At 39.3% G+C, this 22097-nt stretch overlaps 1 protein-coding gene across 2 annotated transcripts in view; it reads right to left on the bottom strand.

Moving 5' to 3' along the window:
- Positions 1 to 22097, bottom strand: part of CREB5 (cAMP responsive element binding protein 5) — a gene marked incomplete at its 5' end in the record, with an annotated part of 311356 nt that overhangs the window by 83097 nt on the left and 206162 nt on the right. For both annotated transcript variants that reach the window (XM_084230938.1, XM_084230937.1), the window contains 2 exons: positions 6253 to 6363; positions 9134 to 9260. In XM_084230938.1, the coding sequence (XP_084087064.1) occupies positions 6253 to 6363; positions 9134 to 9260 (238 nt within the window). The remainder of the gene's footprint in view (positions 1 to 6252; positions 6364 to 9133; positions 9261 to 22097) is intronic.

The raw sequence follows: 22097 nt of genomic DNA, 5'->3' as shown, positions 1-22097 counted from the left end.
ACAGAATCTCATAGACATAAACTAATAGGTGGCTATGTCTAAGCCTCATCCTACTTTATTCCACTGAGTTTTATTCTCACGAGTCTCCTTTTCTTGAGAATAAGTTACCATGGGGACACTAGGAACAGCATGATAAAAATCAAAGAAGACTTGGGATCAGGGTCTGGTTTTGCCACTAGACAATGCTGGAAAAGTCACTTGACTCCTCTGTGTCTATAAAGTGAGGAACGACACATCCCTACTGACCCCACAGGACTGCTCAGAGGATCCTTGAGACAACATATGTGGAAATGCATTGTTATTTTCTATTAATAACACAGGATCATCATGCTCTCAGACACCTCTGGCAAAACATTATGGGCCCAATGCCTGGTTCACCTCCCAGAGTGTTCATCCACAAGGTACCGAATTTCTTAGTTTATTCATTGATAAAATGAAACTAATAGTATATCCCATCCAATTGCTAGGAGGATTAAATGAGATGATAAGTTGCGAGGTGCTTTATAACACAGTTTCTGCCACATACACAAGTGCTTAATTAACGTGAATAATTACTGTTTTGCCATGGTGTCTAAAGAAGGCAATTTCCCTTCAAAATGAGACATCATCCATATTAGTAGGAGTGGATTTTTTTGTTGTTGTCATGGAGTATGACATCATTCCTATTCATCTGCATATTAAACAGTGTTTTCTTTTTTTTTTTTCTCAGAACTGAGGAGGAAGTATTCTGAACAAAGTGGTCATTTTGGTTCAGTCCACCATCATGTTTTGATCACCGGTTACAAGGGCACAGAGCTGCTGGAAAGACTCAAAATTTAATGAGAGCATCTTTAAAGTCACAAGTGTTTCCTCCCTTGCCACAAAGCTTCTGAAAAGCAGACAGCCTATTCATTCATCACTCTTTTTTATTATAGACTTTTAGGAAATAAAGCTGGGGGTGATTAAAGCAAACAGGCAAATCGAAGAACTGCATTTCTTAAAAGTGCCAGAGAGATGTTACCTGGAGACTGTCATTTCTTGTGTATAAACTTTCCAGGCAACTCCATATGGAGTCAGGCTTTCCTGTGATTTATCTGTTGGACAGTGGGTGGCCAAGGGGCACCGTAGGCAAACAGCTATCCAGCTCGATAATTAGGGAGGGGAAAAGCAAACACAAACACACCCAGGTTGACATTCAAAACAAAGTGGAGATTTAACCATGGATTGCTCACTATACCACCCTAGTTCTGCCTGCCAATCTGCCAGGAGGAAACTATGAGCCAAGAAAAGAAGTGCTGTTAGTAATTTATCAGCAGCACAGATGGAAGAATGATGAAGGCCTGAGTTAGGGGCTAAGCTTTATGTCTACATGATTTGATCTTTCTAAGTCTTGACTGGGTTTTGGGTCCTCACTTGTGAAATGAGAAATTTGGCAAACTGCATCTCCCAGGTGAACTCTCCAGTTTTTTTTTTTTATTCATTCATTAATGCATATATTTATGATCTAGTCAATACATGGCAAATCTAACTGTGGATGACATATGGATAGCCCATGACCAGAACACAGCTTGACCAGTTCACCACAGTGGAAGAAACAGCATTTAGTTTTGATCCATCTCAATTTGTAGGTGACCAATAATAATCCAACTTTGGTTTTTGAAGGAACAGATATACTGCTTTTCTTCAAGGAAAAAATATGACAGGATTATTGCTAGACATCTTTGAAAGAAATCAAATATGGTCAGCTACTGTCCAAGCGGATTACTTAACATCTAGTTTTACCCTCTCCTCTCACCCCCACTCTTGCATCCATCCCATCCCCATTTCCTAAGCTAGGATTCAATTCCTTAATTCCATAATTCAATTCCATAATTTTAATTCAACTCAATTCAATTCAGTTCTCATTCACAGACCTTTTCTCAGCACAAGGAGCTTAAATGGTACAAGGATTATCTTCAAGGAGCTTCCAAACAATCAAGTGGAGGGGGACAAGTAAAATATTAAATGCCAAGATAGCAATGTGTTTGGGTAAAGAGGGAATGAAGCTGACTTAGTCAATCTAGAGGCCACAGAACTCTGGCTAAACCAATGGGTTGGGGGACAGTTCAATACTATGCAAAACCCTGTATCTTTTTCCTGGGTATCTGGAGGTTTAAACTGTTCTTGCCATTCTTTTTTTTTTTTTTAAGATTTATTTATTTATGCTTATAAGATCTAGGGTACAGGCCAGAGGGTGGGGGTTAAGAGGATTCACCAGAGACAAGAGTGGGGAACAGAACAGGCAGATCAACCAAAATACACTGCTGAGGGGAGCAATGGGTGAGCCAGGAGAGGTCTGCTGCACCGTGTGGGTTGCCCCCTGGCCAGGGATCAAACTTGTCCGGCAGTGCCTGCGTATAGCATCATAGGTTGTGTCTTAACCCCTTGCGCAACCAGGGAGGCCCTATCCTTGCCATTCTTGTCTCCATTTGTATGTAAATATAGATTAATCTCACAAAATTTGATTTACCAAAATTTGGTTACCAATATCTGGCAACTACATGATATGACATTTTTACTGAAGGATCAAGGTATGATGAAAAGACTTATTGGAGTTTGAAAGATCAGCCTTTGCAGACTGATGTGTCTATGGAACCAGTTTTTTAATCTCTTGGCAACTCAGTTGCGCTAGGTGTAAAATGGGAACAACAGCACTAAAATGGTGCTATCAAAGGACAAGATCAGGCCACAGACATACATACTTTCTCCCTTGTATCAATACTCTCCAGGTTCATTAACTAGGTTCAAGCAGGCTGAAATCTCAGCAGAGTGGCCAGAAGAGGATTCAGTTCTCTTAGTCTGTTTCAATACCTTAGGAGTCACCTCATCACTAGTGAGACACAATAATGACATACAGACAAATTTCTACCACCCCTTATTTAGTGTCCAACTTTATTATTGGTTTCTCAAAAGAAAAGGGAGATCCTTTCAAAGCTAGAGAGAATTGGTCTAATTCTCACAAGAAGAAATGAACACAAATCTACATCACTCTGAGAACACCAAATCCACATCATTACAGAAATGCATGGACCGGCAGGGGCTGGGAATGTATTCTGGTCTAGTTTACACTTCCCCTCCCTTGCTTCTTTCTTCCCCTTTCCACTTCTCTCTGCTTATCCCCTTCTCGTCTTCCCTTTCCCCTTTGAATGTGAAAAATGCCCACCCGGCATCCAGTGACTTTCACTTTTCACAGACCGCATTTTCATGGGGGTTACCCAATGACCCCAGGAGTCTCAGAGGAAGAACCTATTGTTTTGTGTGGTTAGAAAGGTGAGAGGCTCTCACGGTTCTGCATATGCTGTGACCCCAAATAAGACCCACGCATGTATTCACTTACATAATTATGAAACCATATGTCTGTTGCCTTAAATCTTCAGAAAAAGAATCCATAAAACTAAAATCTAATCTTCCAGAATTATGATAAACCAGTTTGGGCAGATGTGGCTACAGTACATAGAAGTGCACTGTTTGATACTCATGTACACTAAATTAAAAGGGAACATGTGTGTTTCTTAATTTTGGATGACCCAGATCACCACAATGTAAAGCTTACTGGAGACACATGTTTTGTTCTCAGACACAATAGAAATGACCAATTAGAATCAAGGAAAATGGACACATTCCATGGAACCATCACCAGTAAGGGAACTTTTAACAAAGTTGTAGATTTAAAGAGATCCTGTCTTAAGTGCCTGTCTACCACCAGGACCCTTGGGTTTCATAGACAGAAGTTTGTCTGTGGCTAGCAGAGAGTGAGAAATGGACACTCTGACACCGCTGTGCCCGTGAGGACAGGTCTGCAGTACCGTGTCGTGGGCACCACCTCACTTGCAGCTCTCTGGTTTCTATGTGCTCGGAGAACTCACCCCACCGAGTGCATTCATCACAATAGCCCATGTGTGACCTTTGGAAAAGTCCTTGAAAACAGTGAAACAAGAGTCTTAGTTGAAATCTGGAATCCATTCCAGTCTTACACAGGAAGAAAATTAGGCATAGAACAACAAAGCCCATAGTTCAGAGAAACCTGGGGAGGCTCTGGCTGACATTAAAATCATGGAAGATTTTTTTTCTTCACTACTTTAAATTTCATAAAAGCTTTTCATCTGAGCAACCCAAAGTTGCTAGAAAATACTGTGCAGTTACTAGATGGCAATCACTGGTTTCTCTAGTGAATAAAGAAAGCAGAATAAGAATAGGTGTGAAGTAATGTACTAAAAGTCACTTACTTAATACTTTTCCAAGATGCTAAGTAAATGAGTATTCTTCCAAAATATAAGTGGCCAATCTACAGTTTTTCCCTTTAGGTTAATGTATCAGCAATTAACGAGGAGGTGGAGGGGGGTTTCTGCAGCATGGAGAATAACTGTGCTCCCTGAGCCCAGCTCCATGATTGAGTTCATTAACCCAGACAGACATCACAGATCTGGAAATATTCATTCACTTAGAACATGAATCAGCAGCACAGTGTATTCGCTTAGTAAATTGAACTTGACAAACATTTGTGGGGCAACACTGTTTTTATAAGAACAGACCAAATACCTTTTGTCTCCAGCTGATATTCACTATTAACTTGCCATACCATGTTTTTATTTCATACATACAAATAATTATAAACCTGTGATCCCTTTGAAAGAACTTTTCTTCTTTGCCAGCAAGAAGAGGGGATACTTCTGAGTCAAGTGGTGGCATAAAATCCAGTGAAAATCAACTGGCAGAGAAAATTGCTGTGGGACTGTGTTTTCAAATCCACCTCAACTTTCTCTGGGAGGTCCCTCAGAAAGGATACAGACCCTGAACCAAACAAGATGATTCATAAATAATCCAGTTGGGGCGATGGGTAGCATCTGATGCTCAGACCCAGAACACTTATTCACACACATGAATAATTTAATTTTGTTTTTTTCTTAAGTACCTTCACAGTTCACTTTTTATTTTCCTTTGAAAAAAAAAAGTAAATGGCATGACTTTGGTCTCCAAAACAGATGCCAGTTTGAACTTTACTCTGCCAACAAGTATTTGGTTTGGCTCTGTAGGGCTTGAGTTGAAAAAATATTTGCCGATTCCAAAAAGATTTAACAAGCTTTGCTGAAGATGCCTGTGCCATTTGGCACATCATAGGGACTGTGGCACAGCAAGAAGAACTCTCTTGACCACAGATTTTATTTGCCCAAGGTAGCCAGCACTGGGAGTTCGGTTGATTCCTTGGGTCAAGAAACTGCAAGTCAAATGAGTGAAGTTTCCAAAAGAAAGTAACCAAAGCAGGCATCAAAAAACTTGCTGCCATTGAAAACGAAGTCACTGGGTTTTGATGACTAATTTCCAGAACCACCAATAACATCCTCACACCAACCAAACGACGTGATTCCCAATGCTGTTTGTCAGCAAACCAAATAAATCTCAAACTTCTAACAAAAGTTATCCTTTATGATATTGGATCAGTATCAGTTACTAGAAAAACTACTTCAGTGTATTTTGTTATTATCTGATACCTTACTAATTGTGGTAGAATTTAGCTACACAAATCACTGAAGGATGCATTCCAAGTAACTCCACTAAATAAAAGCAGCAAATTTACTTTAGATTGCAAAAATGGACATGCACTGCCATTATTAATACCTAATAGAACACAAATGCATGAATCTGTCACTATGATTGGGCAGACTGATCTTACAGCTCAGAAATCTCATATGTTAAAAGTCACTGAAGGGCGTCACCTGAAATCAAGTATTTCTGTAAGGGCTGCAGCTGCCCTGCAAGAAAACAAGGATCTGATCCTTCAAATCAATGCCACATCTGACAACCATAACAAAAACCACAAATATTTCCATAATAGCATGTGCTTAAAAATCACATGTCTGTTTTAATGAATATGGAGACAGGAATAGTGACATTGAAACTATGACCTCCTGGAAGTAGAGAAACTCTGGGTTATTTTTTTACCTTCACATTATGAGCAAATATACACATACTTGGGTGCACTCCACATCAACTCCTATATCCCATTTATTAAGGCCACATGACGACCCAATGTTTGTTACATGGCCGTCTGACCCTGACGTTTGCTGAAAAATATCTTCAAAGACAGAGCCAAGCGCTCACTGCTTTTCCATAAACAACCTATTCACTGAAACAAAGATGGAGCCATCTATCTGACTTAACTGAAATTTGGAAGTGAGAATAGAAATCAAAAGAAGAAATCATGAAATAACAAAGGTGATTATAACCACTACTCACCATTTTGGCTTCTGAATGCATTGGCTGGACTTGAGGTGAAGCACAGGGGTTGCTGAGATTTGGACCTTGCATTCCCAGGAGGTTGGAGTTCACTGACATTTGTCTCTCCATCTAAGAGCAGGGAAAGTAATAGAATCAGAAGTCTGAGAGAAGCAACCTAGGTCATAGACAAAGCTGCTTTTCTCTTCCAATGGATCAGTTAGAATTTCTTTGAATAACTCTGTGGTCTGGGGAAGGGCGAACAACACACTCCTGAGCCTTGACCCCAAGCACATCAAAGGCTCATCAAAAGCTGCCCCTTTCATAGAAGATGCTCCCAAGCCAAAGAGAATGAAGTTGCAGTCCTCAGTCATTTTCAAACAAAAGTATGGGATATTTCCACTTTTGCAAACATTCCAGCAACTACCACTAATCACACTTATTTTTATAGCTGTAAAGAATAACATATGCATTAAAAAGTTCTGCAAGGCTACACACATATACACACACCCGTGTGAGATATATCACATATATAAACATACCAAATGGTTATTTAACTTTTTATTCTTCTTAAACTTTATACAGAAACAGTTTAGCACCAAGAAAAAGAAAATTAATTTTAAAAGTAATGCACTCCAATATGGGGACTTTTCTTGTCATTCTAACTCATGAACACAATCCTAATGACCCAGCACAGGTATGAGAGGTGCAATTTTATGTCTCACAGCAGGGCTAGGTCTTTGGGCAGATGAAGAAACCAGCTGAGAGTGCCAGATGACACGCGACCCACTGCTCCCACATCGTCCTATCATCATGTCTAGAATTAACATCATCCATTCATTATATCAGTGTCATTTAGACCAGGGTTTTTCATCCTCAGCACGACAGATATTTTGGGTCAAATAATCCCTTGTGATGGAGGCTGTCCTGCACATCATAGGATACCTAACAGCACCCCTGGCTTTTACCCACAAGATGCCAATTATACTCCTCCCTGCAAGTTGTGACAACCAATAGTATCTCTAGGTATTATTAAATGTTTCCCCGGGGAACCAAACCATTCCCGGTTGACAATCACTGATCTACACGACACCTTATCATGGCATCAGTGCATATCACTGAACAGTTTGGGGCCTCCTGGGGGTGAAATCCATGACTTTTTGTCTACACTGCTCCTTGACCATACACCTTATTCTTTCCTTCCATTCTGAAGCATCAACCAGAGGTCAAATTGTACAGTGAGGTGATATGGTAGAAACCAACACCAAGCAATTTTGCTTTGGAACTTTTCAGTCCAAGGGTCCAACTTTTGTTCCTGGGAATGATACACAGTTTAGTCAAATGAAAAAAATAAGGTCACTGAAGTGGAGTCTTTGAAATTTTTGGACAAGAGGAATATAGGAACCTAAATGAAGATAGCTTGTGGTAGAAGGCTCTACGCAGTAAATTATGTTGGTATGGCATCTGTCCTTCTAGCCCAGTTTTGCAAAGACCATTTCCAGGGTGGATACTGGCTATTTGTAGGGGACAGGTCCATTTCTAGAATTAGGGTCATGGAGCCCTTCCTCATACCCTTGTCGCCACTAAAATAAATTAGCAAATTGCTCAACCTGGGGTGATTTGAGTTGCTTAGTGTAAGTTGAGCTGTAGGTTCTAGTCACAAACCTTCACTCACAAGCTGGGTGACATTAGACAACCACCTTCAACTGCTTACTCTTCAGTTTTTATGTATAAAATGAGTTTATCGTCATTATTGCTACCAGATTTCCACAGGATTGCTGTGAGAACAAAATGAAATCCTAAGTGCAGACAATTCCTTAGCATGCTAAAATGTTAGGCAAGGCATTGCGGACATTGTTGTGGGTGAGTTTTAATTGAATTGTCGTACCATCTCTGGGACTGGGGAGAACTCCTTGGCCATGTTCACCAGAGCACAATGCCAGAGAGAGGAAGAGCAAGTACAGGAGGGGATCCAATGGAAGGAGAGGAGGTTTTGCGTGTAGTCTGTATCTCCCTCCTTTGTTAATTGGTTGTTTTCAGGGGGTCGGGGAGGGGGCAGTACAATACAGTGATTGAGTGTTGACCTGGAGTCAGCCACCTAGATTGAAATCCTGACTCCATCACCTAAAAGGTGACCTCAGCCTCATTGCTCAGCTTCTTGTGCCTCAGTTTCATGTCTGTAAAATGGGGTAATAATATAATAGAACTCAAAAGTTTGTCAAGAAAAGAGCAAATGTATACATCTTACAATGACTGAGAGGGTGGCCAGAAAGCCAGAATTCCTAAATTCAAAACTCAGCTGCTTTGCATCTCAGCTCAGGGAGTAACTTACCTTATTTTCCTCCCTCAAAACATGGGGCTGGCAACGGTATCTATTTCATAGGGTTGTTACATATGTTGATAAAGTGTTCAGAGAGTGACTGGCTTGTGGAAAGCACTCAATAAATGCTGCTAGCATGATTTATAGAACAAGATATGCAAACACAAATACATGTCAGTAGCTAATATGTGCCATCATTATTCTTGCCATTATTATAAAAATTACTGAGTCCTGGTCAGATGACTCCCCCGCAATTTTAAACACACTTTGTCTTATAGCCCAAGCTATAGACATCAGAGTAGTTACGATATACTGTGTTTCTGAACAAATTCCAGACCCTGAGTGTGGCAAGCTCACTGTCAGCCAGCAGTGGCCACATGGGACCCTGCCTCTCTAGGGAAGCATAGCAGGGTAACAAAGCCAGTGAAATTGCTAGGGACAGACAGCTGGGCCCTCTAAACAAACCAGCAGACAGTTCAACTCTCCAGAAGAAGCCACTATATTCCCAGTCAGCTTAGATCTCAGCCCTTTCCCTTCTTTTTTCAAAAGGAGCAAGACTTATTGGAAGGGATGAGTACTTACTGGCATCAAGACAGCAGAGGATCCCGGCATCGTGGGGTTAGGCAGGGTCCCGGGCATGGAGGCTGGCATGGGCTGTCTCTGTCTGTTGTGGAGATGTAGCAGAGAAGATAGAGAGCCTGGAACAGGCCTGGAATGAAGAAGAAGAAAAAAAAAGCAAACATTATTCCTGATGTCCTGGGAAGGGATTCACTGCCTACTTCCCTGTGTCCAGAACCGGCAGGAACACCACCATTACAAGAGCAGCAGATCAGACCCACTGATGGGAACCATGTAATTGAGGATATTAGGGAAATAATAACAAATAAAACACAAGGCTGGCTTCCTTTGCTGCTTCCTAGTTAATACATCAAATTCCACTTCATTTCCTGATCTCTGTTACCTAACTGATGTTCAATAGACAACAAGCTGGTAAATCTCCCACAAGCCCTGAATCTTAGGAAAGGGACTTGATGGCAAAATTGTGTTTACTTAGAAGTCTCTGCCCTCTAGCAGGTCTCAGAGGCTGAGATCTGTATACATTTCTTTTCTCCACATTCCACCACACCTCTACCTGGAAGCCCTCCTGGTTTTACTCTGATACACTTTCACTATCTGCATTTGTGCAGCCAACTTCATTCATGAATTCCCAATAGAAATCCATCCTGACTTTTTCATAGTTCTCCACTTGTGAGTGGAAAAAAACCAAAGCCAGGTCACAAACCAAAGCAGCTGGATCGTGATTCAAGGCACTACAGCCTCTCGGTCGAGTCCAGAGCCCAGCCCCCAATTACCAATCCCTCATTTCATAATAACTCGAGGTGTTAGGCTGTTTGACAGAAACTGATCTTGGCCTGACCTGTAGGAATTGGGTAAGCATTCCTCCAGGGAGTACATAGTTTGAGCTTTTGCTTCAATTTGCCAGAAAATTTTTTTAAGGGCCTTAAATTGATTTAATGAGCTAGGGAATGTGGGGCTGAGGGGAAAAGGGAATTACTTGTGTTTATTAAAAATAGCAAACAAGTGACCTCTTCAGCTAAATTCTCAATCTCCTGATGCTTTTGCCTTGGGGGAGCTATATAAATATCAAACCGTTAAATTAAAGACTTAACAACAAACAAAACAAAACAAACAAATAAATAAAAATCCCTCATGACCTCTGAATCTTCCATGTTAAATAACCTGATCCTGGATGACATGAGAAAAACTAGTGCTTCCAAAATTAATATATTTTCTTTAGGGGGCAAAAAAAGGTCCCTTTATGCTAACTGCTGGGTTTTAGTTGTAGACAGAGATGTTTCTGAAAACCATGACCTCAAGGGGCTTCCTGGAAGGACATCCCAGTCCAGAGCGTCATCAGAGCATCAAGAGGCGCCCCTTCCGAAATAAGCCAAAAAGAAAAAGAGAAATACCGGATGGTCTCACTCATAGCAGGAATCTAGAAAACTTAAATAAGGGACCAGGAAAATGAATAACTATAAGAAAGTGAAAATCAAAATCAACAAAAAACTATGAACCAGAGACACTTTTTGGGGGGCGGGGGCGGGAGGGGAGGGATTGGGGTCAGAATGGGGGGGCTGCAATTGTATGGGGAATATAAAAATAAAATTTATTATTTAAAAAAAAAAAAAAAGAGGAGCCCCTTCTTTGGTGTTCATTGCCTTTGATGGGTGACTCATGGAAACGTGGGGGATAGAATGGGGGAAAGGATGCCAACATGTTTTTGCATGCTATTCTAATTCCACAGAAGAATAGGTCTTCCACTCTTTGTGCCTGAGCAGTCCTCTGGAATACACATGCATGTATATATACCTACACATTCATATGTACATAAGTATATATATAAATTACATGTGGAGTATATATTATATACTAACTATATGATACACATCACAGTCACATATATGGAATGATTAGTCATACACTGGTCCATATTTGCATGGTTAGGAAGTTTGTATTTATGAAAACATAAAAGAGCATAAAATCTTTATACAGAGTTTATATAGAGGTAAACAAATTAGTTTTATTAATAGGATGTATGCCTGAAACGTTATGTAGATAAGCTAATGTATGTTGTTTGTAATGATGGAATGAGTGTTTTTAGGAAAGTAAGGTTGATGGGTATTTCTTGATTTGAACCCTTGGAATCTCTGGAGTAAGGGGTAACTATAAAAATTGGTAGCTTTTACAGTTTTAGGAAACTGCTGGCCTCAATTGTTCCAAAATTCTATAGTAGATTGTAATTTCACTGATTTTTTTTAAGTCTTATTCAGAGGTGGATAGTTCCTGTCAGATCAGCATAAAATGTGAATCAGTCCATAGATAACATTTGATTCATATTCTGTAGTCTTAGTATTTTATTTGGAACTTTCAATGAAAAGAAAACAGCCGTATATCAAAGCATTTCATGTTTAATAATGGTCAGTGCCTCTAAGAAGATTAATAGTCTGAACTCTTTAGTTTCATAATGAGGAAGATTCACTAAGAGCATCTCACAGCCAGCTAATCAATCATCCACTCGTCCATCCTTTCATTCATCTGTTCATCTACCCAGATAGATGTACATACATATATATCCATATGCACCTGGACATACAAATGCATACATTTACATTCACACACACTCACACACACACATACACACACACAGCTTTCTGCGGATTGTCCGTTTACCTAGTCATAGGGAGAATCCTTCTATTACAGACAGGGACAAGCAGACTCGTATAAGAAACTGAAAATGTTACTTCTTATTGTGTTGATTTGCAATATCATCCCCACAAACAAAAACATGATATTATTTGTTTCCAACCTGAGATACTAATCTTGCTTATTCATTTTTATTGATGTGTTCTTTTTAAAAAAGCAATCAAACAATTTAATGATGATCTGAATGGAGACACAAAAGTAATTAAATTAAATTAAATTTAAAATAAGTTTTCATTCTTCCCCAAACTCAGAAGAACTCCCAGTTGCATTGAATAATTGGGGAATGGTTTGTTTCATTTAATACAATGTTCCTAGTAGGTCAGTTATTTCCACATCATGGAATGATTTACCAGATTTTAAAATATCAAGTGTTCCCTCATTAATTAAGAAAGGCTTTCAGGGTACTGGATTCTCTTGAGATTATAAAAATAATTACCTAATGATACCAATCAGAACAATTAGCAATGAATGCTGAGGGAGAAAAATGGTTATTTAAGGACCTGTATCTTTGAATTCTAAATAATTGGAATTATTTTATACAAATTCTGTAAATAATTAACCCAATCCCATCTATAAAACTAGTTAGAGATGAAGTTGTTTAAACTTCTTGCTCGGGCTTCTAAAACCACAGAGAGTAAAAGAAAAAATAAATCTGTGCTTCCTGATCACCAGGGACACAAAGGGCTAGACTGGTGATTATGTCACTTGGCCCAAGAAATAATCATTTGTCCGGAACATTCAGATCACTGAAGCATCGGTGGTATCGAGATGACTGCATTAATTGTCTAATTCCTTTGTGTCTATAAATATAATTATTATTTAATTCATTGCACTTGCATAAAACTTTTTATAATGCACTTGCACACTTCCTATTTTTCCAAAGTATTTTCAGGTTTGTGTAACATGAAATAATGCAAAGAGATAGGCAGGTCATTCTACTCCCACTTTACTCAGGATTAAGCTGAATTCAGAAACACTTTAGTTTACCCAAGGTCACTTGGGTCATGAAAAGAAGCAGGACCTGGACTCAAGTTGCAGTACGTAGGGCTTCCCCCATCACACCTTGATGGCTCCCCTAACAAAGTTATTGATTTTCTAGGCTAAAACAAATTCATGGTCCATTTTCTTTTGCTATTCACATTGCTCTCTGAACTTACCATGAGACAGTAAAATTCTGTAATATTGTTAACATGAGAAGTCACTCACCCATGTGAAATTATGTTTTCTTACTTAAAAAAAACAGTAACAAATACAAACTTCCCCAACAACACATCAGTTAGGCTCTGAAAATAAGATGGCAAATTGCAGTAAAGTTGTGAAAACAAAGACCCAACAGTCTTTCTCCAGTGCAGGCTTGTTGCCATGAGCTAATAATTCCAGACTTTGAGCAAGCCGAGCCTCCTTTTTAATAACCATATGCCTCTAGGTAAAGTATTTCTACTAAAAATTATTGAGGCATGGAACAAGGTAAGATGTGTGAGCTCATGTTGGATTGTTCAATTACTAAACGGAGTCCCATAGCATTAAGAGTTTTCCAACTTGACAGATTATTCCTCTTTATACACTTGTATAAACATACTGCTTACGGCTGAAATCTATGTAAGCTTTTCTTTCAATTAAAATGTCAAGGATGACAGACTGTGTTTTCACTGTCCTTAACAGAATGATAGGTACTATAGCAAGCGATTTCATGTCCTCATTTCTCCCCCCGCCCCAAAGGATGTTTTCCAGTCTCAAGGTATCTGAAAACCAGCAGCCGTGTCTGCCACTCTGCCTCGGCCTTGGACAAACCCAAGTAGCTTGAAGGAGCTAAGGGTCAGTGCTTTTCTATGGAAGATTGAGAAAGATCACTGCAGACTGTTCTCTTTTCCCAGGTCTTCAAAAGGTCTATGGCACCTTGGGATTGTCTATCAAACTCTAAGGACAGGACATCTGCCAGGTATGCTGTCATAGGGAACAAAGGGAAGAGGCAAAATGATAAAGAAATTACATTAAATCAGAAGATTGATCTTAATATCAAATCAGACCATAGACAGCGAAGAAATCTTAAGCAGATAAAACACAACAACAAAAGGACATTGGGGGGTGGGCAGGATAAAAAAGCTTTAAAGCAATAAATGGCAGGAATAGTGGGCAGACACCATTGCTAGTTGAGAGGAATGGTCTCTGGGGAATATGTTTCCTTAACTTTTGTGTTCTCCATTTCATCATCTGTTTAATGAATGGATCAGACTATAAGCCATTTTGAAATCATGTGAAACTCTAAAATTCACATTCTAGGCCTTGGAATGAAAATGATATGTTCCTAATCTAGCAAGACTACACCTTCTATGATGGTAATAAATGTGTTCTTCAACTGCTCATGGGACTATCCACAGTGCTTAACCCAGCAGCTGGCACACAGTAGGTGGTCATTAAATGGAATTGAGACACTGTACCACTAAGTTCTATGTCAAGACTACACGAATGAACTACAAATAGAAGGCATCTTTAAGAAGTAAGAGAAGGGACTAAAAAAGAACTTGATGCATTCTATGGGACCCATACTTCTTGCTCATTTATCTGCATATTTGCAGACTATGAAAAAGCATTGCCCACTATCAAAGTATTTGCTTATGAAAAGAAACATGTGTTTTCTTTAGACTTTTATAAGTGAAGTGTTGTGACCTAACTTGGCAAATTAGTTTTTCACTAGAATGGGAAGACTAAAGAGCTAAAGAGGAAATACAATCAAACTCTTAAATCTTAAGAGAAGACAGTAATGAAAAATGCTTAGTTTAAATATAATTCTAAGTAGAATTTTAAAAATCCTATCTTTATAAAGAAAGACAACTGTCAGGACAATCAAGTAGAATGTGAAATGGAAAGACAATATGGTTAATTTCTTCCATAGATCATTATATTGTAAAATAGGGTAGTGACAAGCATGGGCTCAAGAACAGGTGTGCCTAGGTTGGAATCCTGGCTCAACTATTTCCTAGCTGTGTGACCTTGGGCAAGTTGCTTAATTGTTCTGTGCCTCTGTTTCCTCAACTGCAAAATGGTGATAATGGAAATGTTTTCCTCACTGCATTAAATATTAATAAGTTCCTAAATATTGGATATATTATTTTCCATAAAATTAGCTTCTTATCATTATTACTATTATTATGGAATGCTGATCAAGTAATAGAATAATGATAGATTAATCACTGTATTTCTCCCAACAACCTGTGGTTTAAGACTGGAATCTTAAGCAATACCAACTCTTAGCTTTAATTAAAGAACTGGGCCTCCTTGGTGGCACAGCAGGTGGAGCGCCACGCTGTGAGGATGTCCCAGCCGGCCAGGGAGAAATCCACATGGCGCCACAGACCTCTCCTGCCTTGCCCGCTGCTGCCCTTAGCAGTGTCTTCGGTCTGTCTGCCTGTTCTGCTCTCCGCTCTGTCTCTGGTGAATTCTCTTACCCTCCCGCGCCTCTGACTGTACCCCAGTTCTTATATACATAAATAAATCTTTAAAAAAAATAAATTTCCACTTTAAAAAAAAGAACTACAATCTAATGAATATAAAGATGCCCCCAAATCCTTGCATATATATTTCTTTTAAAACACAACAACTTTTAGATTTCCAAACCCTTCTATAGAGACAAATGGACTCCTCTCATCACAATTTGACAAAAATTTCAAATGATGTCATTATTTCTCAGAAAGGACCCTTGGAAATATTTCTTCAAAATGAAATCAAACTATTTCCCAAGAGGGCAGTCCTCAGTATCTTGTTTTTCCTGAAAACAATGACAAAAGGCCAAGAGAAGCAATAAGTGGGAAAACAAGAGTTATCTGGTTCATCTTTTAAAAGACATCATCTAATCTATGTCCTTTTTTTGAATGAGCTCATATTCTGCACCAAGTCTCACTGCCAAGCTCAAGAAGTTGGATAGCAAATACAGTATTTCCCCTTTTAATAAATGAGGGATTTCAGACAAAGAAGTAGAAATAATTAGCCTGTGAAAAGACACCCAAATATCAGTAGAATTCTATTAAAATGTGCATTTTCCCTTTCATGGGTTTCTTAGGCTCAAAGCAAGACCTCTGTCAAAGAGGAGTCTTCCCACAAGGACTGTCCACCTTATGCTTGTCCTTTGGCGACACAGACAGGATGAGAATTTTGCCTTAGTATATATTGTATTCTCTGCTTCACCTCAAACTTCCAACCTGTCCCTAAAAGCTAGCAAAACAGCAAATGCTCCACCTCATCAGAAGTCCCAGGAAAACCAGCTCCTCATGCACGTACCATGGGACTTTCTGCCACCTTCCTTCCTGCCATGCAACCTTAACAGAAGTGATCCTCACCACCTTCTCCGGGCAACCACACCAGATAGGGCTGTTTTTCAGTGTGTTCTTTGTGTAACCTGGTACTTTTCCTAATACTGACCACCATTTATTTAATCAACGAATCAACCAATCAATCACCCATTAAGCACCCAATGTGTGTCAGGCTTCGTATACTATATACTCACATTTCAAAGTGGAAAACTGGCTAGACCACCAAATTTCCAATTGGTGACAAATGATGATAAACAAATTAGATGTGTTTCATGGTCTTGTGCCAGGTATGATCAGTTACAATATCTTGCAGTTTACCACCTCAGTTTCCCAATTGTAACTCATCAATGATTTGAGTGATTTTTTAAAATGTCTGTCCTCCCTACTAGAAAATAAACTTCATAATCCAGAGATTGTAACTGTTTTGTCTACAAATACAGATGCTTCTGAAAGTTAAGGAAGTGCATACTACCTACTACATGTTTAATAAATAATTCTTGAATTAACAAAGACACAAGATATATAGGTTCTCTCTAACTAGCAATGAACATGCAAGAACAGTGTTCAATAAATTATTTTTGCTAATGAGAAGAACTTAACTGATTTACAAGTCATAATGAAACTACAATTTATGTTAACAGCCTAATACAATCCATTTCTATTCTTGAAAAGCACCCCCAAGGTAATCTGTACTTTTTCTCAGTACCCCTGAGATTAAGTACACACTTTCGGATGAGTTCTTGACCCATTTGTTTTTGGATCAATTAAGTTCATTTCCATCTGAAATTACATTTTAGGCAGTCCATAAGACAAAGTCAAGAATAATTCAGAAACAGTCATCTGTCTCCAATCCACACAACATTTAAAAAATTGAATGTCTGCACTGCACTAAAGTTGCACTGTATAATGTTCTAGGTTTAGAACTCTAGGCTCGGAGGTACCAATTACACCCACACCCTGGTCAACTAAACTTCTGCTTCGCTCTCACTTACTGATAATGACAAGAACACTTTTGGAATCATTACCACCAAGGGTGTCAGAAATCAAATGTACCATGAAAGATAAATTTGAACCTCTTTTCTTTTTTAAGGAAAAAAAAACAAGTTTGTACTATTGATGCCTTTATTTTGTAGATGTAGTATCTGATAACATCTTTTTTATAAATGAAAGTCTGACTGCAAAAAAGTCAGTGATAGTAATAAAATGTAATACAGCCAACAGAGCTACATCCCGCTAGAGGCTTTGCTGGGTTTTATGGTATATACATTGCATCTACTCTGGTGGAGGAGATGTTTATCAATGCTTTCAAGTGTTTTAAACAGAGAAAGCAGGAATAGGAGGGGACATGCGAGTTTATGGCCATTGTACTGAGACTATTAATTCCATCCTTTTTTCTTTTTAATGACTAATTTTTGCACCATTAATCTGATTTAGTCATGCAGTCAGCCTGGTTCATTTAAGTTAACCAAAAATATAGCTGGATTGGCTTCTGATGTTTTGTTGAAAAAAATTATTTTCAAAACCTGTTATTTTTTTCCCTGTAAAAAATCTAGGGCTCATGGTAAAGACCCTTTACAAAAGACCCTAAATGAAAAATGCCTGAACAATTTGACTTTAGCCATGGGTCAGATTGAAGGACATGAAGAGATGTCTTTTCAATTAGCCAATAACTTCTCCATTGCATTATTCATAACATTATACTTTAAAAGGGCAAGTAAATGTAGATCAAGAGACACATAATAAAAGACGATTTGGGATGCAAGCTCAGATAAATGATACACATCTGGTGAATAGGAAAAAATTATTTATAAGGACAAATCTTTAAGTAAAATTTCTTCCTGTTTGTGAGTTAATAAGCTTCCTCCTTGCTTCATAAGGACAAATAAGTAGCCCTCTGATTATGAGCCTTGTCATTTACATGTGATTGCTGCTTGCATTCATTCACCATAAATGAATAATTCATGAAAACATGAACACACTAGCCTGGATGTTCTGGAGAGACAGAGCTAGTTCCCTGAGCTTCCAGACACATCATCCCCCACTCCCAGCCCCCACTCCCAGTCTAAGTCAGCTTTGGTTTCTCCTGGACTTTAGCTTGTCAGTTATGTTTTAAGGCGTCATTTGTGGTGGAATCCACACCCATACGTCTCAGGATCTCTCAATAATTATGTATTTTGCAGCTCAATGGCAGTATCTCCTACTGCAAAAGATTTCAACGAAAGTAGAAAAGCTCTTGAAAAATATCACCCCAGCATCCTTTACTCATCTGTACATTCTGCAGGCTCCCCACTAGGTCACCATCATTACTGCCTTCATCCCCCTCTGAATCTCAACACAGTCTCTCAGGCAATTTTCAAATACCTCTCCTGGGAGACCAAATTTATGACTCTCTCCACCCACCCACTTGCTAGGATTATTTCAGCTCTTTAGGAGGGGGGTGTCAGACATGATCCACACCAGCAGGAGAGGGGATGTGTCAATGATGCAGGAGTGGTTTAGGCCATGCATGACTACCTGCCTGGACTAGGTAACCTTAGCCTGCCAAAAGCCTGATTTCTCAAGCTCTTTTCTTAATGATAAAAGTAACACAAGTGCTGAGAGGGTAACTTGTCTATAAGGAAAGGAAAGAATCATGACTCAAGGCTTAACAAACTCCTCACTAGGTTACATCCCAGCAGAGAGGCACAAGCTCTAAACCACCCCTGGAATCAGATAACTGAAAGCCATAGGGTGGGGTGTGGGAGAATGAAGAAATCCTTGCCAGGCAAGGGGTGAACATCATGAAGGGAGGGAGGAGGCAAAGAATGGAGAACTTGGAGAAGATTCTAAGACTCACAGAAAATACTAAAAGGTCAGAAGGCAAGACCTAAGTGGAAAAGTAAACCTAACAAGAATTCTTTAGTCCGTGGAAGAGACAATAGAGAGGTGATAATAATCATCTTCAAGTTTCCAAATTCCTATTTTAAGAGAATGGTGACCAGTTACTTTTAAACTCAACTGAAGCAGAATGATAGCAATAATAAAACAGTAGCACATGGGATTTAAGTTAGAAAAAAAAATCTCCCAAGAATGAATAGTGTAAAACAATTAAATGCCTTTCTGAAGTTTGGGGATTTCCTCTTGCCAGCCTCTTAAAAAGTAGATTGTTCCATGTTGTAAATTAATGTTACCTCAAAAAAAAAAAAAGTTTCGTCCCCATCTGGCATGGTTTCTAGGGAGGAGGAGGAGGAACTGGCAGACCTTTCGGAGTCCTAAATTAGGTCTATTATTCTCACTTATTCTAGTCAGAGTGGCTGACAGAAATTACAGAGATAATGCTGGCCGCCATCATTAACCACCTAATTGAATAAAGAGTCTTGTGCGGCTGACAAGGCATACAGGGGCTTTGGGCTGCCTGCTGGCTTTGCCTGGGACCACAAGGGTATGATCTGCCCAAGACATTTAACTTCTGTTTTCTCATAAAAAAAAAAAAAACCAGAGTTATAATACCCACTTGATAGGCATGGTGGAAAGATGATTTTATAATCATATATAAGATAACATTGTATGTGTGTGCTTGGTCCTTAGAGGATGATCAATAATCTTTCAAAGAAAAGATTAATCTGCGTTAGAAAACAAGTTGATTGTTAGCGTCATTTTAAAACATGAAATAAAGGTATATTGTATATTGGGTGAAGTAGAGACCCTGAAATATCCATTTTCTCTAAGGGATTGGGGTAACATTTCCATCACTGTGAGCCCTGCTGTATTTGGTACACTGATCATCCTCTTGGGTGTTCTGACATCTTCAGGCCAGGCTGGTCACTGTCATGTACTCTCGGAGCACAGATCAGTCTCTCCTGCTGACTGGAGGAAGAATACCATAGAGCACCAAGTTTGGCACACAACGATAGCATCATGGACGTTTGTTGAATAACTTAAAGAGTTTATCTCACAGGACATAGTCTCTCATTTCCTGGTGACAATACCCCTGACAATCCTCATTTTAACATCCACAATAACTTAAAATACTATTCTGAAGGGACAATCAACTTATGGTGGCTGGGGCACGAGTATGGGGGAAGGGGTAGAGTTTCTAGGAAACTTGTGTGCCTGCTTTGTGCAACCTTCCCTGAGCTACTTTTCAAGTTCTCCCACTTTCAGGAGCACTTATGAAGCTAGACTGATATTAATCTGAAACACTTAATAAAATAATAGCAATAAAGTTCATAATAATGATATTTAACATTTACTTTGCACTTGTATCCAAGGATCTGAAAGGGCTTTTCAACCAGGTTTTGCTGTTTTCAAAGCTATTCTTGGGCTGTACACACAAGCAAAGAGAAGCCACACAGTAAAGCTTCCCTCTGGACTGGATGAGTTCTATGGTTAGCTTCAGAGACGGAGATTGCAACGATACATAAACATAACCCCCTCCACACAGACACCCAGAGGCATGCACATGCTAAAAGGCAGACGTAATGCAAAGATTCTGGGCCCCAAGTATACTCTCATCTGTATTATGGTTATGGACTCGAATCTTAGAATTCAAGCTTGCATTTTGATAGACTGTTTTATTCTATTTCTTTCAAGCCCCTTCTTGGTATATTTATAAGTACAATTGGAACATCTGCGTCTGTTCATTAAAGGCCTGACACTTTAAAGGACTTCTTTTTCCTTTAAGTTCATACTGAGAGATATTTTGTTTAGGCTTAAATGATTAGTTAAAAGCCATCCTGGGGGTTATATATAACGTATCTCTTTTCAGGCTCTTTTCCCTTCCATGGTGGCCCTGCATTTTGCCAGCGAGCAACTTGCTCAGTTTCCCATATTATTCCCTAGGCAGTCCTGTTCCTACTCCCAAACAAATGTGGTATTTGGGGTTTCAAGTTTAGAATGTAATTTGGTATCATTTCAGATGTCTTCCTACAGCTTAATAAACATCTTCCACAGTGGGACTTGGGATCTGATTTTAATTTGTGGTAGGGTTATGGGCACAATAAATGTCAATTTTAGCTATTGACAATAGTCTCTACTAGAAATAGGAATGGAAAATGACTGACAGTACATTTAAAGGACAGGCACCACATTACGCTTGCTCACAGGAGTTGACTGTTGGCTCAAGAAATCCCTTCACTGGCCTGTGATGACAGTTTGGTTTCTCCGGAGGCCCCTGGAAATCAGTCACTCACCAGAACAGAAGGCAGAGTGTACTTTCTTTGGATGAGTCAATCTGAAGATCATAAAAAGATACAGCAAATGAACTGAGCCCCTCACACTGTGGGTTTGAATCAGAATACCCTGCAAGGCCACCTCGGCTACTGATCAGCCTGGCAATCTTGGGCTGTGTCCGCAAGACCTCTGAATTTCTGTTTCTCACGTGTAAAATGAAGAGGCTCAGCCAATGATGTTCAAGGACATTTTCAGCTAATGAGTTATATGTTGAGATAAGATCAACATGTTAACCTGACTGATAGACAGGTCCAGAACTACTTATTTGGGGAAGCAGCATTTTAATTGTGAGTCAAAGCTGGGGACAAATGGGTAACTCATCCCTGTCCTCCCTTGAATATTCCATTTCTCAAACAAAAGACAGGTTCCAAACATCCCTGAGTGCAAGTAATACTTAGCAAAATGGGGCAAGAACCAGGATTCCTGAGAGATAAGAAAGTGGGTAGTTTCTTTTCCCATAAAACAATGATTCTACTAATAGGCAAGAATGAAGGTTTCACTCTTGTGAGCACTAGAGCAAGTCACTTATTATTAAACACAGTAACATCCTTTGGAGAAGGTAGGTCAGATTTCCAATGAGCATTCTATTTTTTCAGTGTGTGGTGTCATCAGGTCCGCTGGGGCTGTGTCTAACCTGGGCATTTTGAGAATGACAATAATTCCACAAGTCTATGAATTGCTAGGAGAAACGTTTTCATTACTGAGTAGTAAATGCTACTTGCTAAAAAGCTAAAGTTATGCTCCCTAGGCTTCTGCTTTGAGGC

This window comes from Talpa europaea (assembly GCF_964194135.1).
Source record: "Talpa europaea genome assembly, chromosome: 3".
NCBI classification, from domain to species: Eukaryota; Metazoa; Chordata; class Mammalia; order Eulipotyphla; family Talpidae; genus Talpa; species Talpa europaea.
Note: the sequence above shows the minus strand (reverse complement) of the source record. Positions and strands in the feature narration are given on the sequence as shown.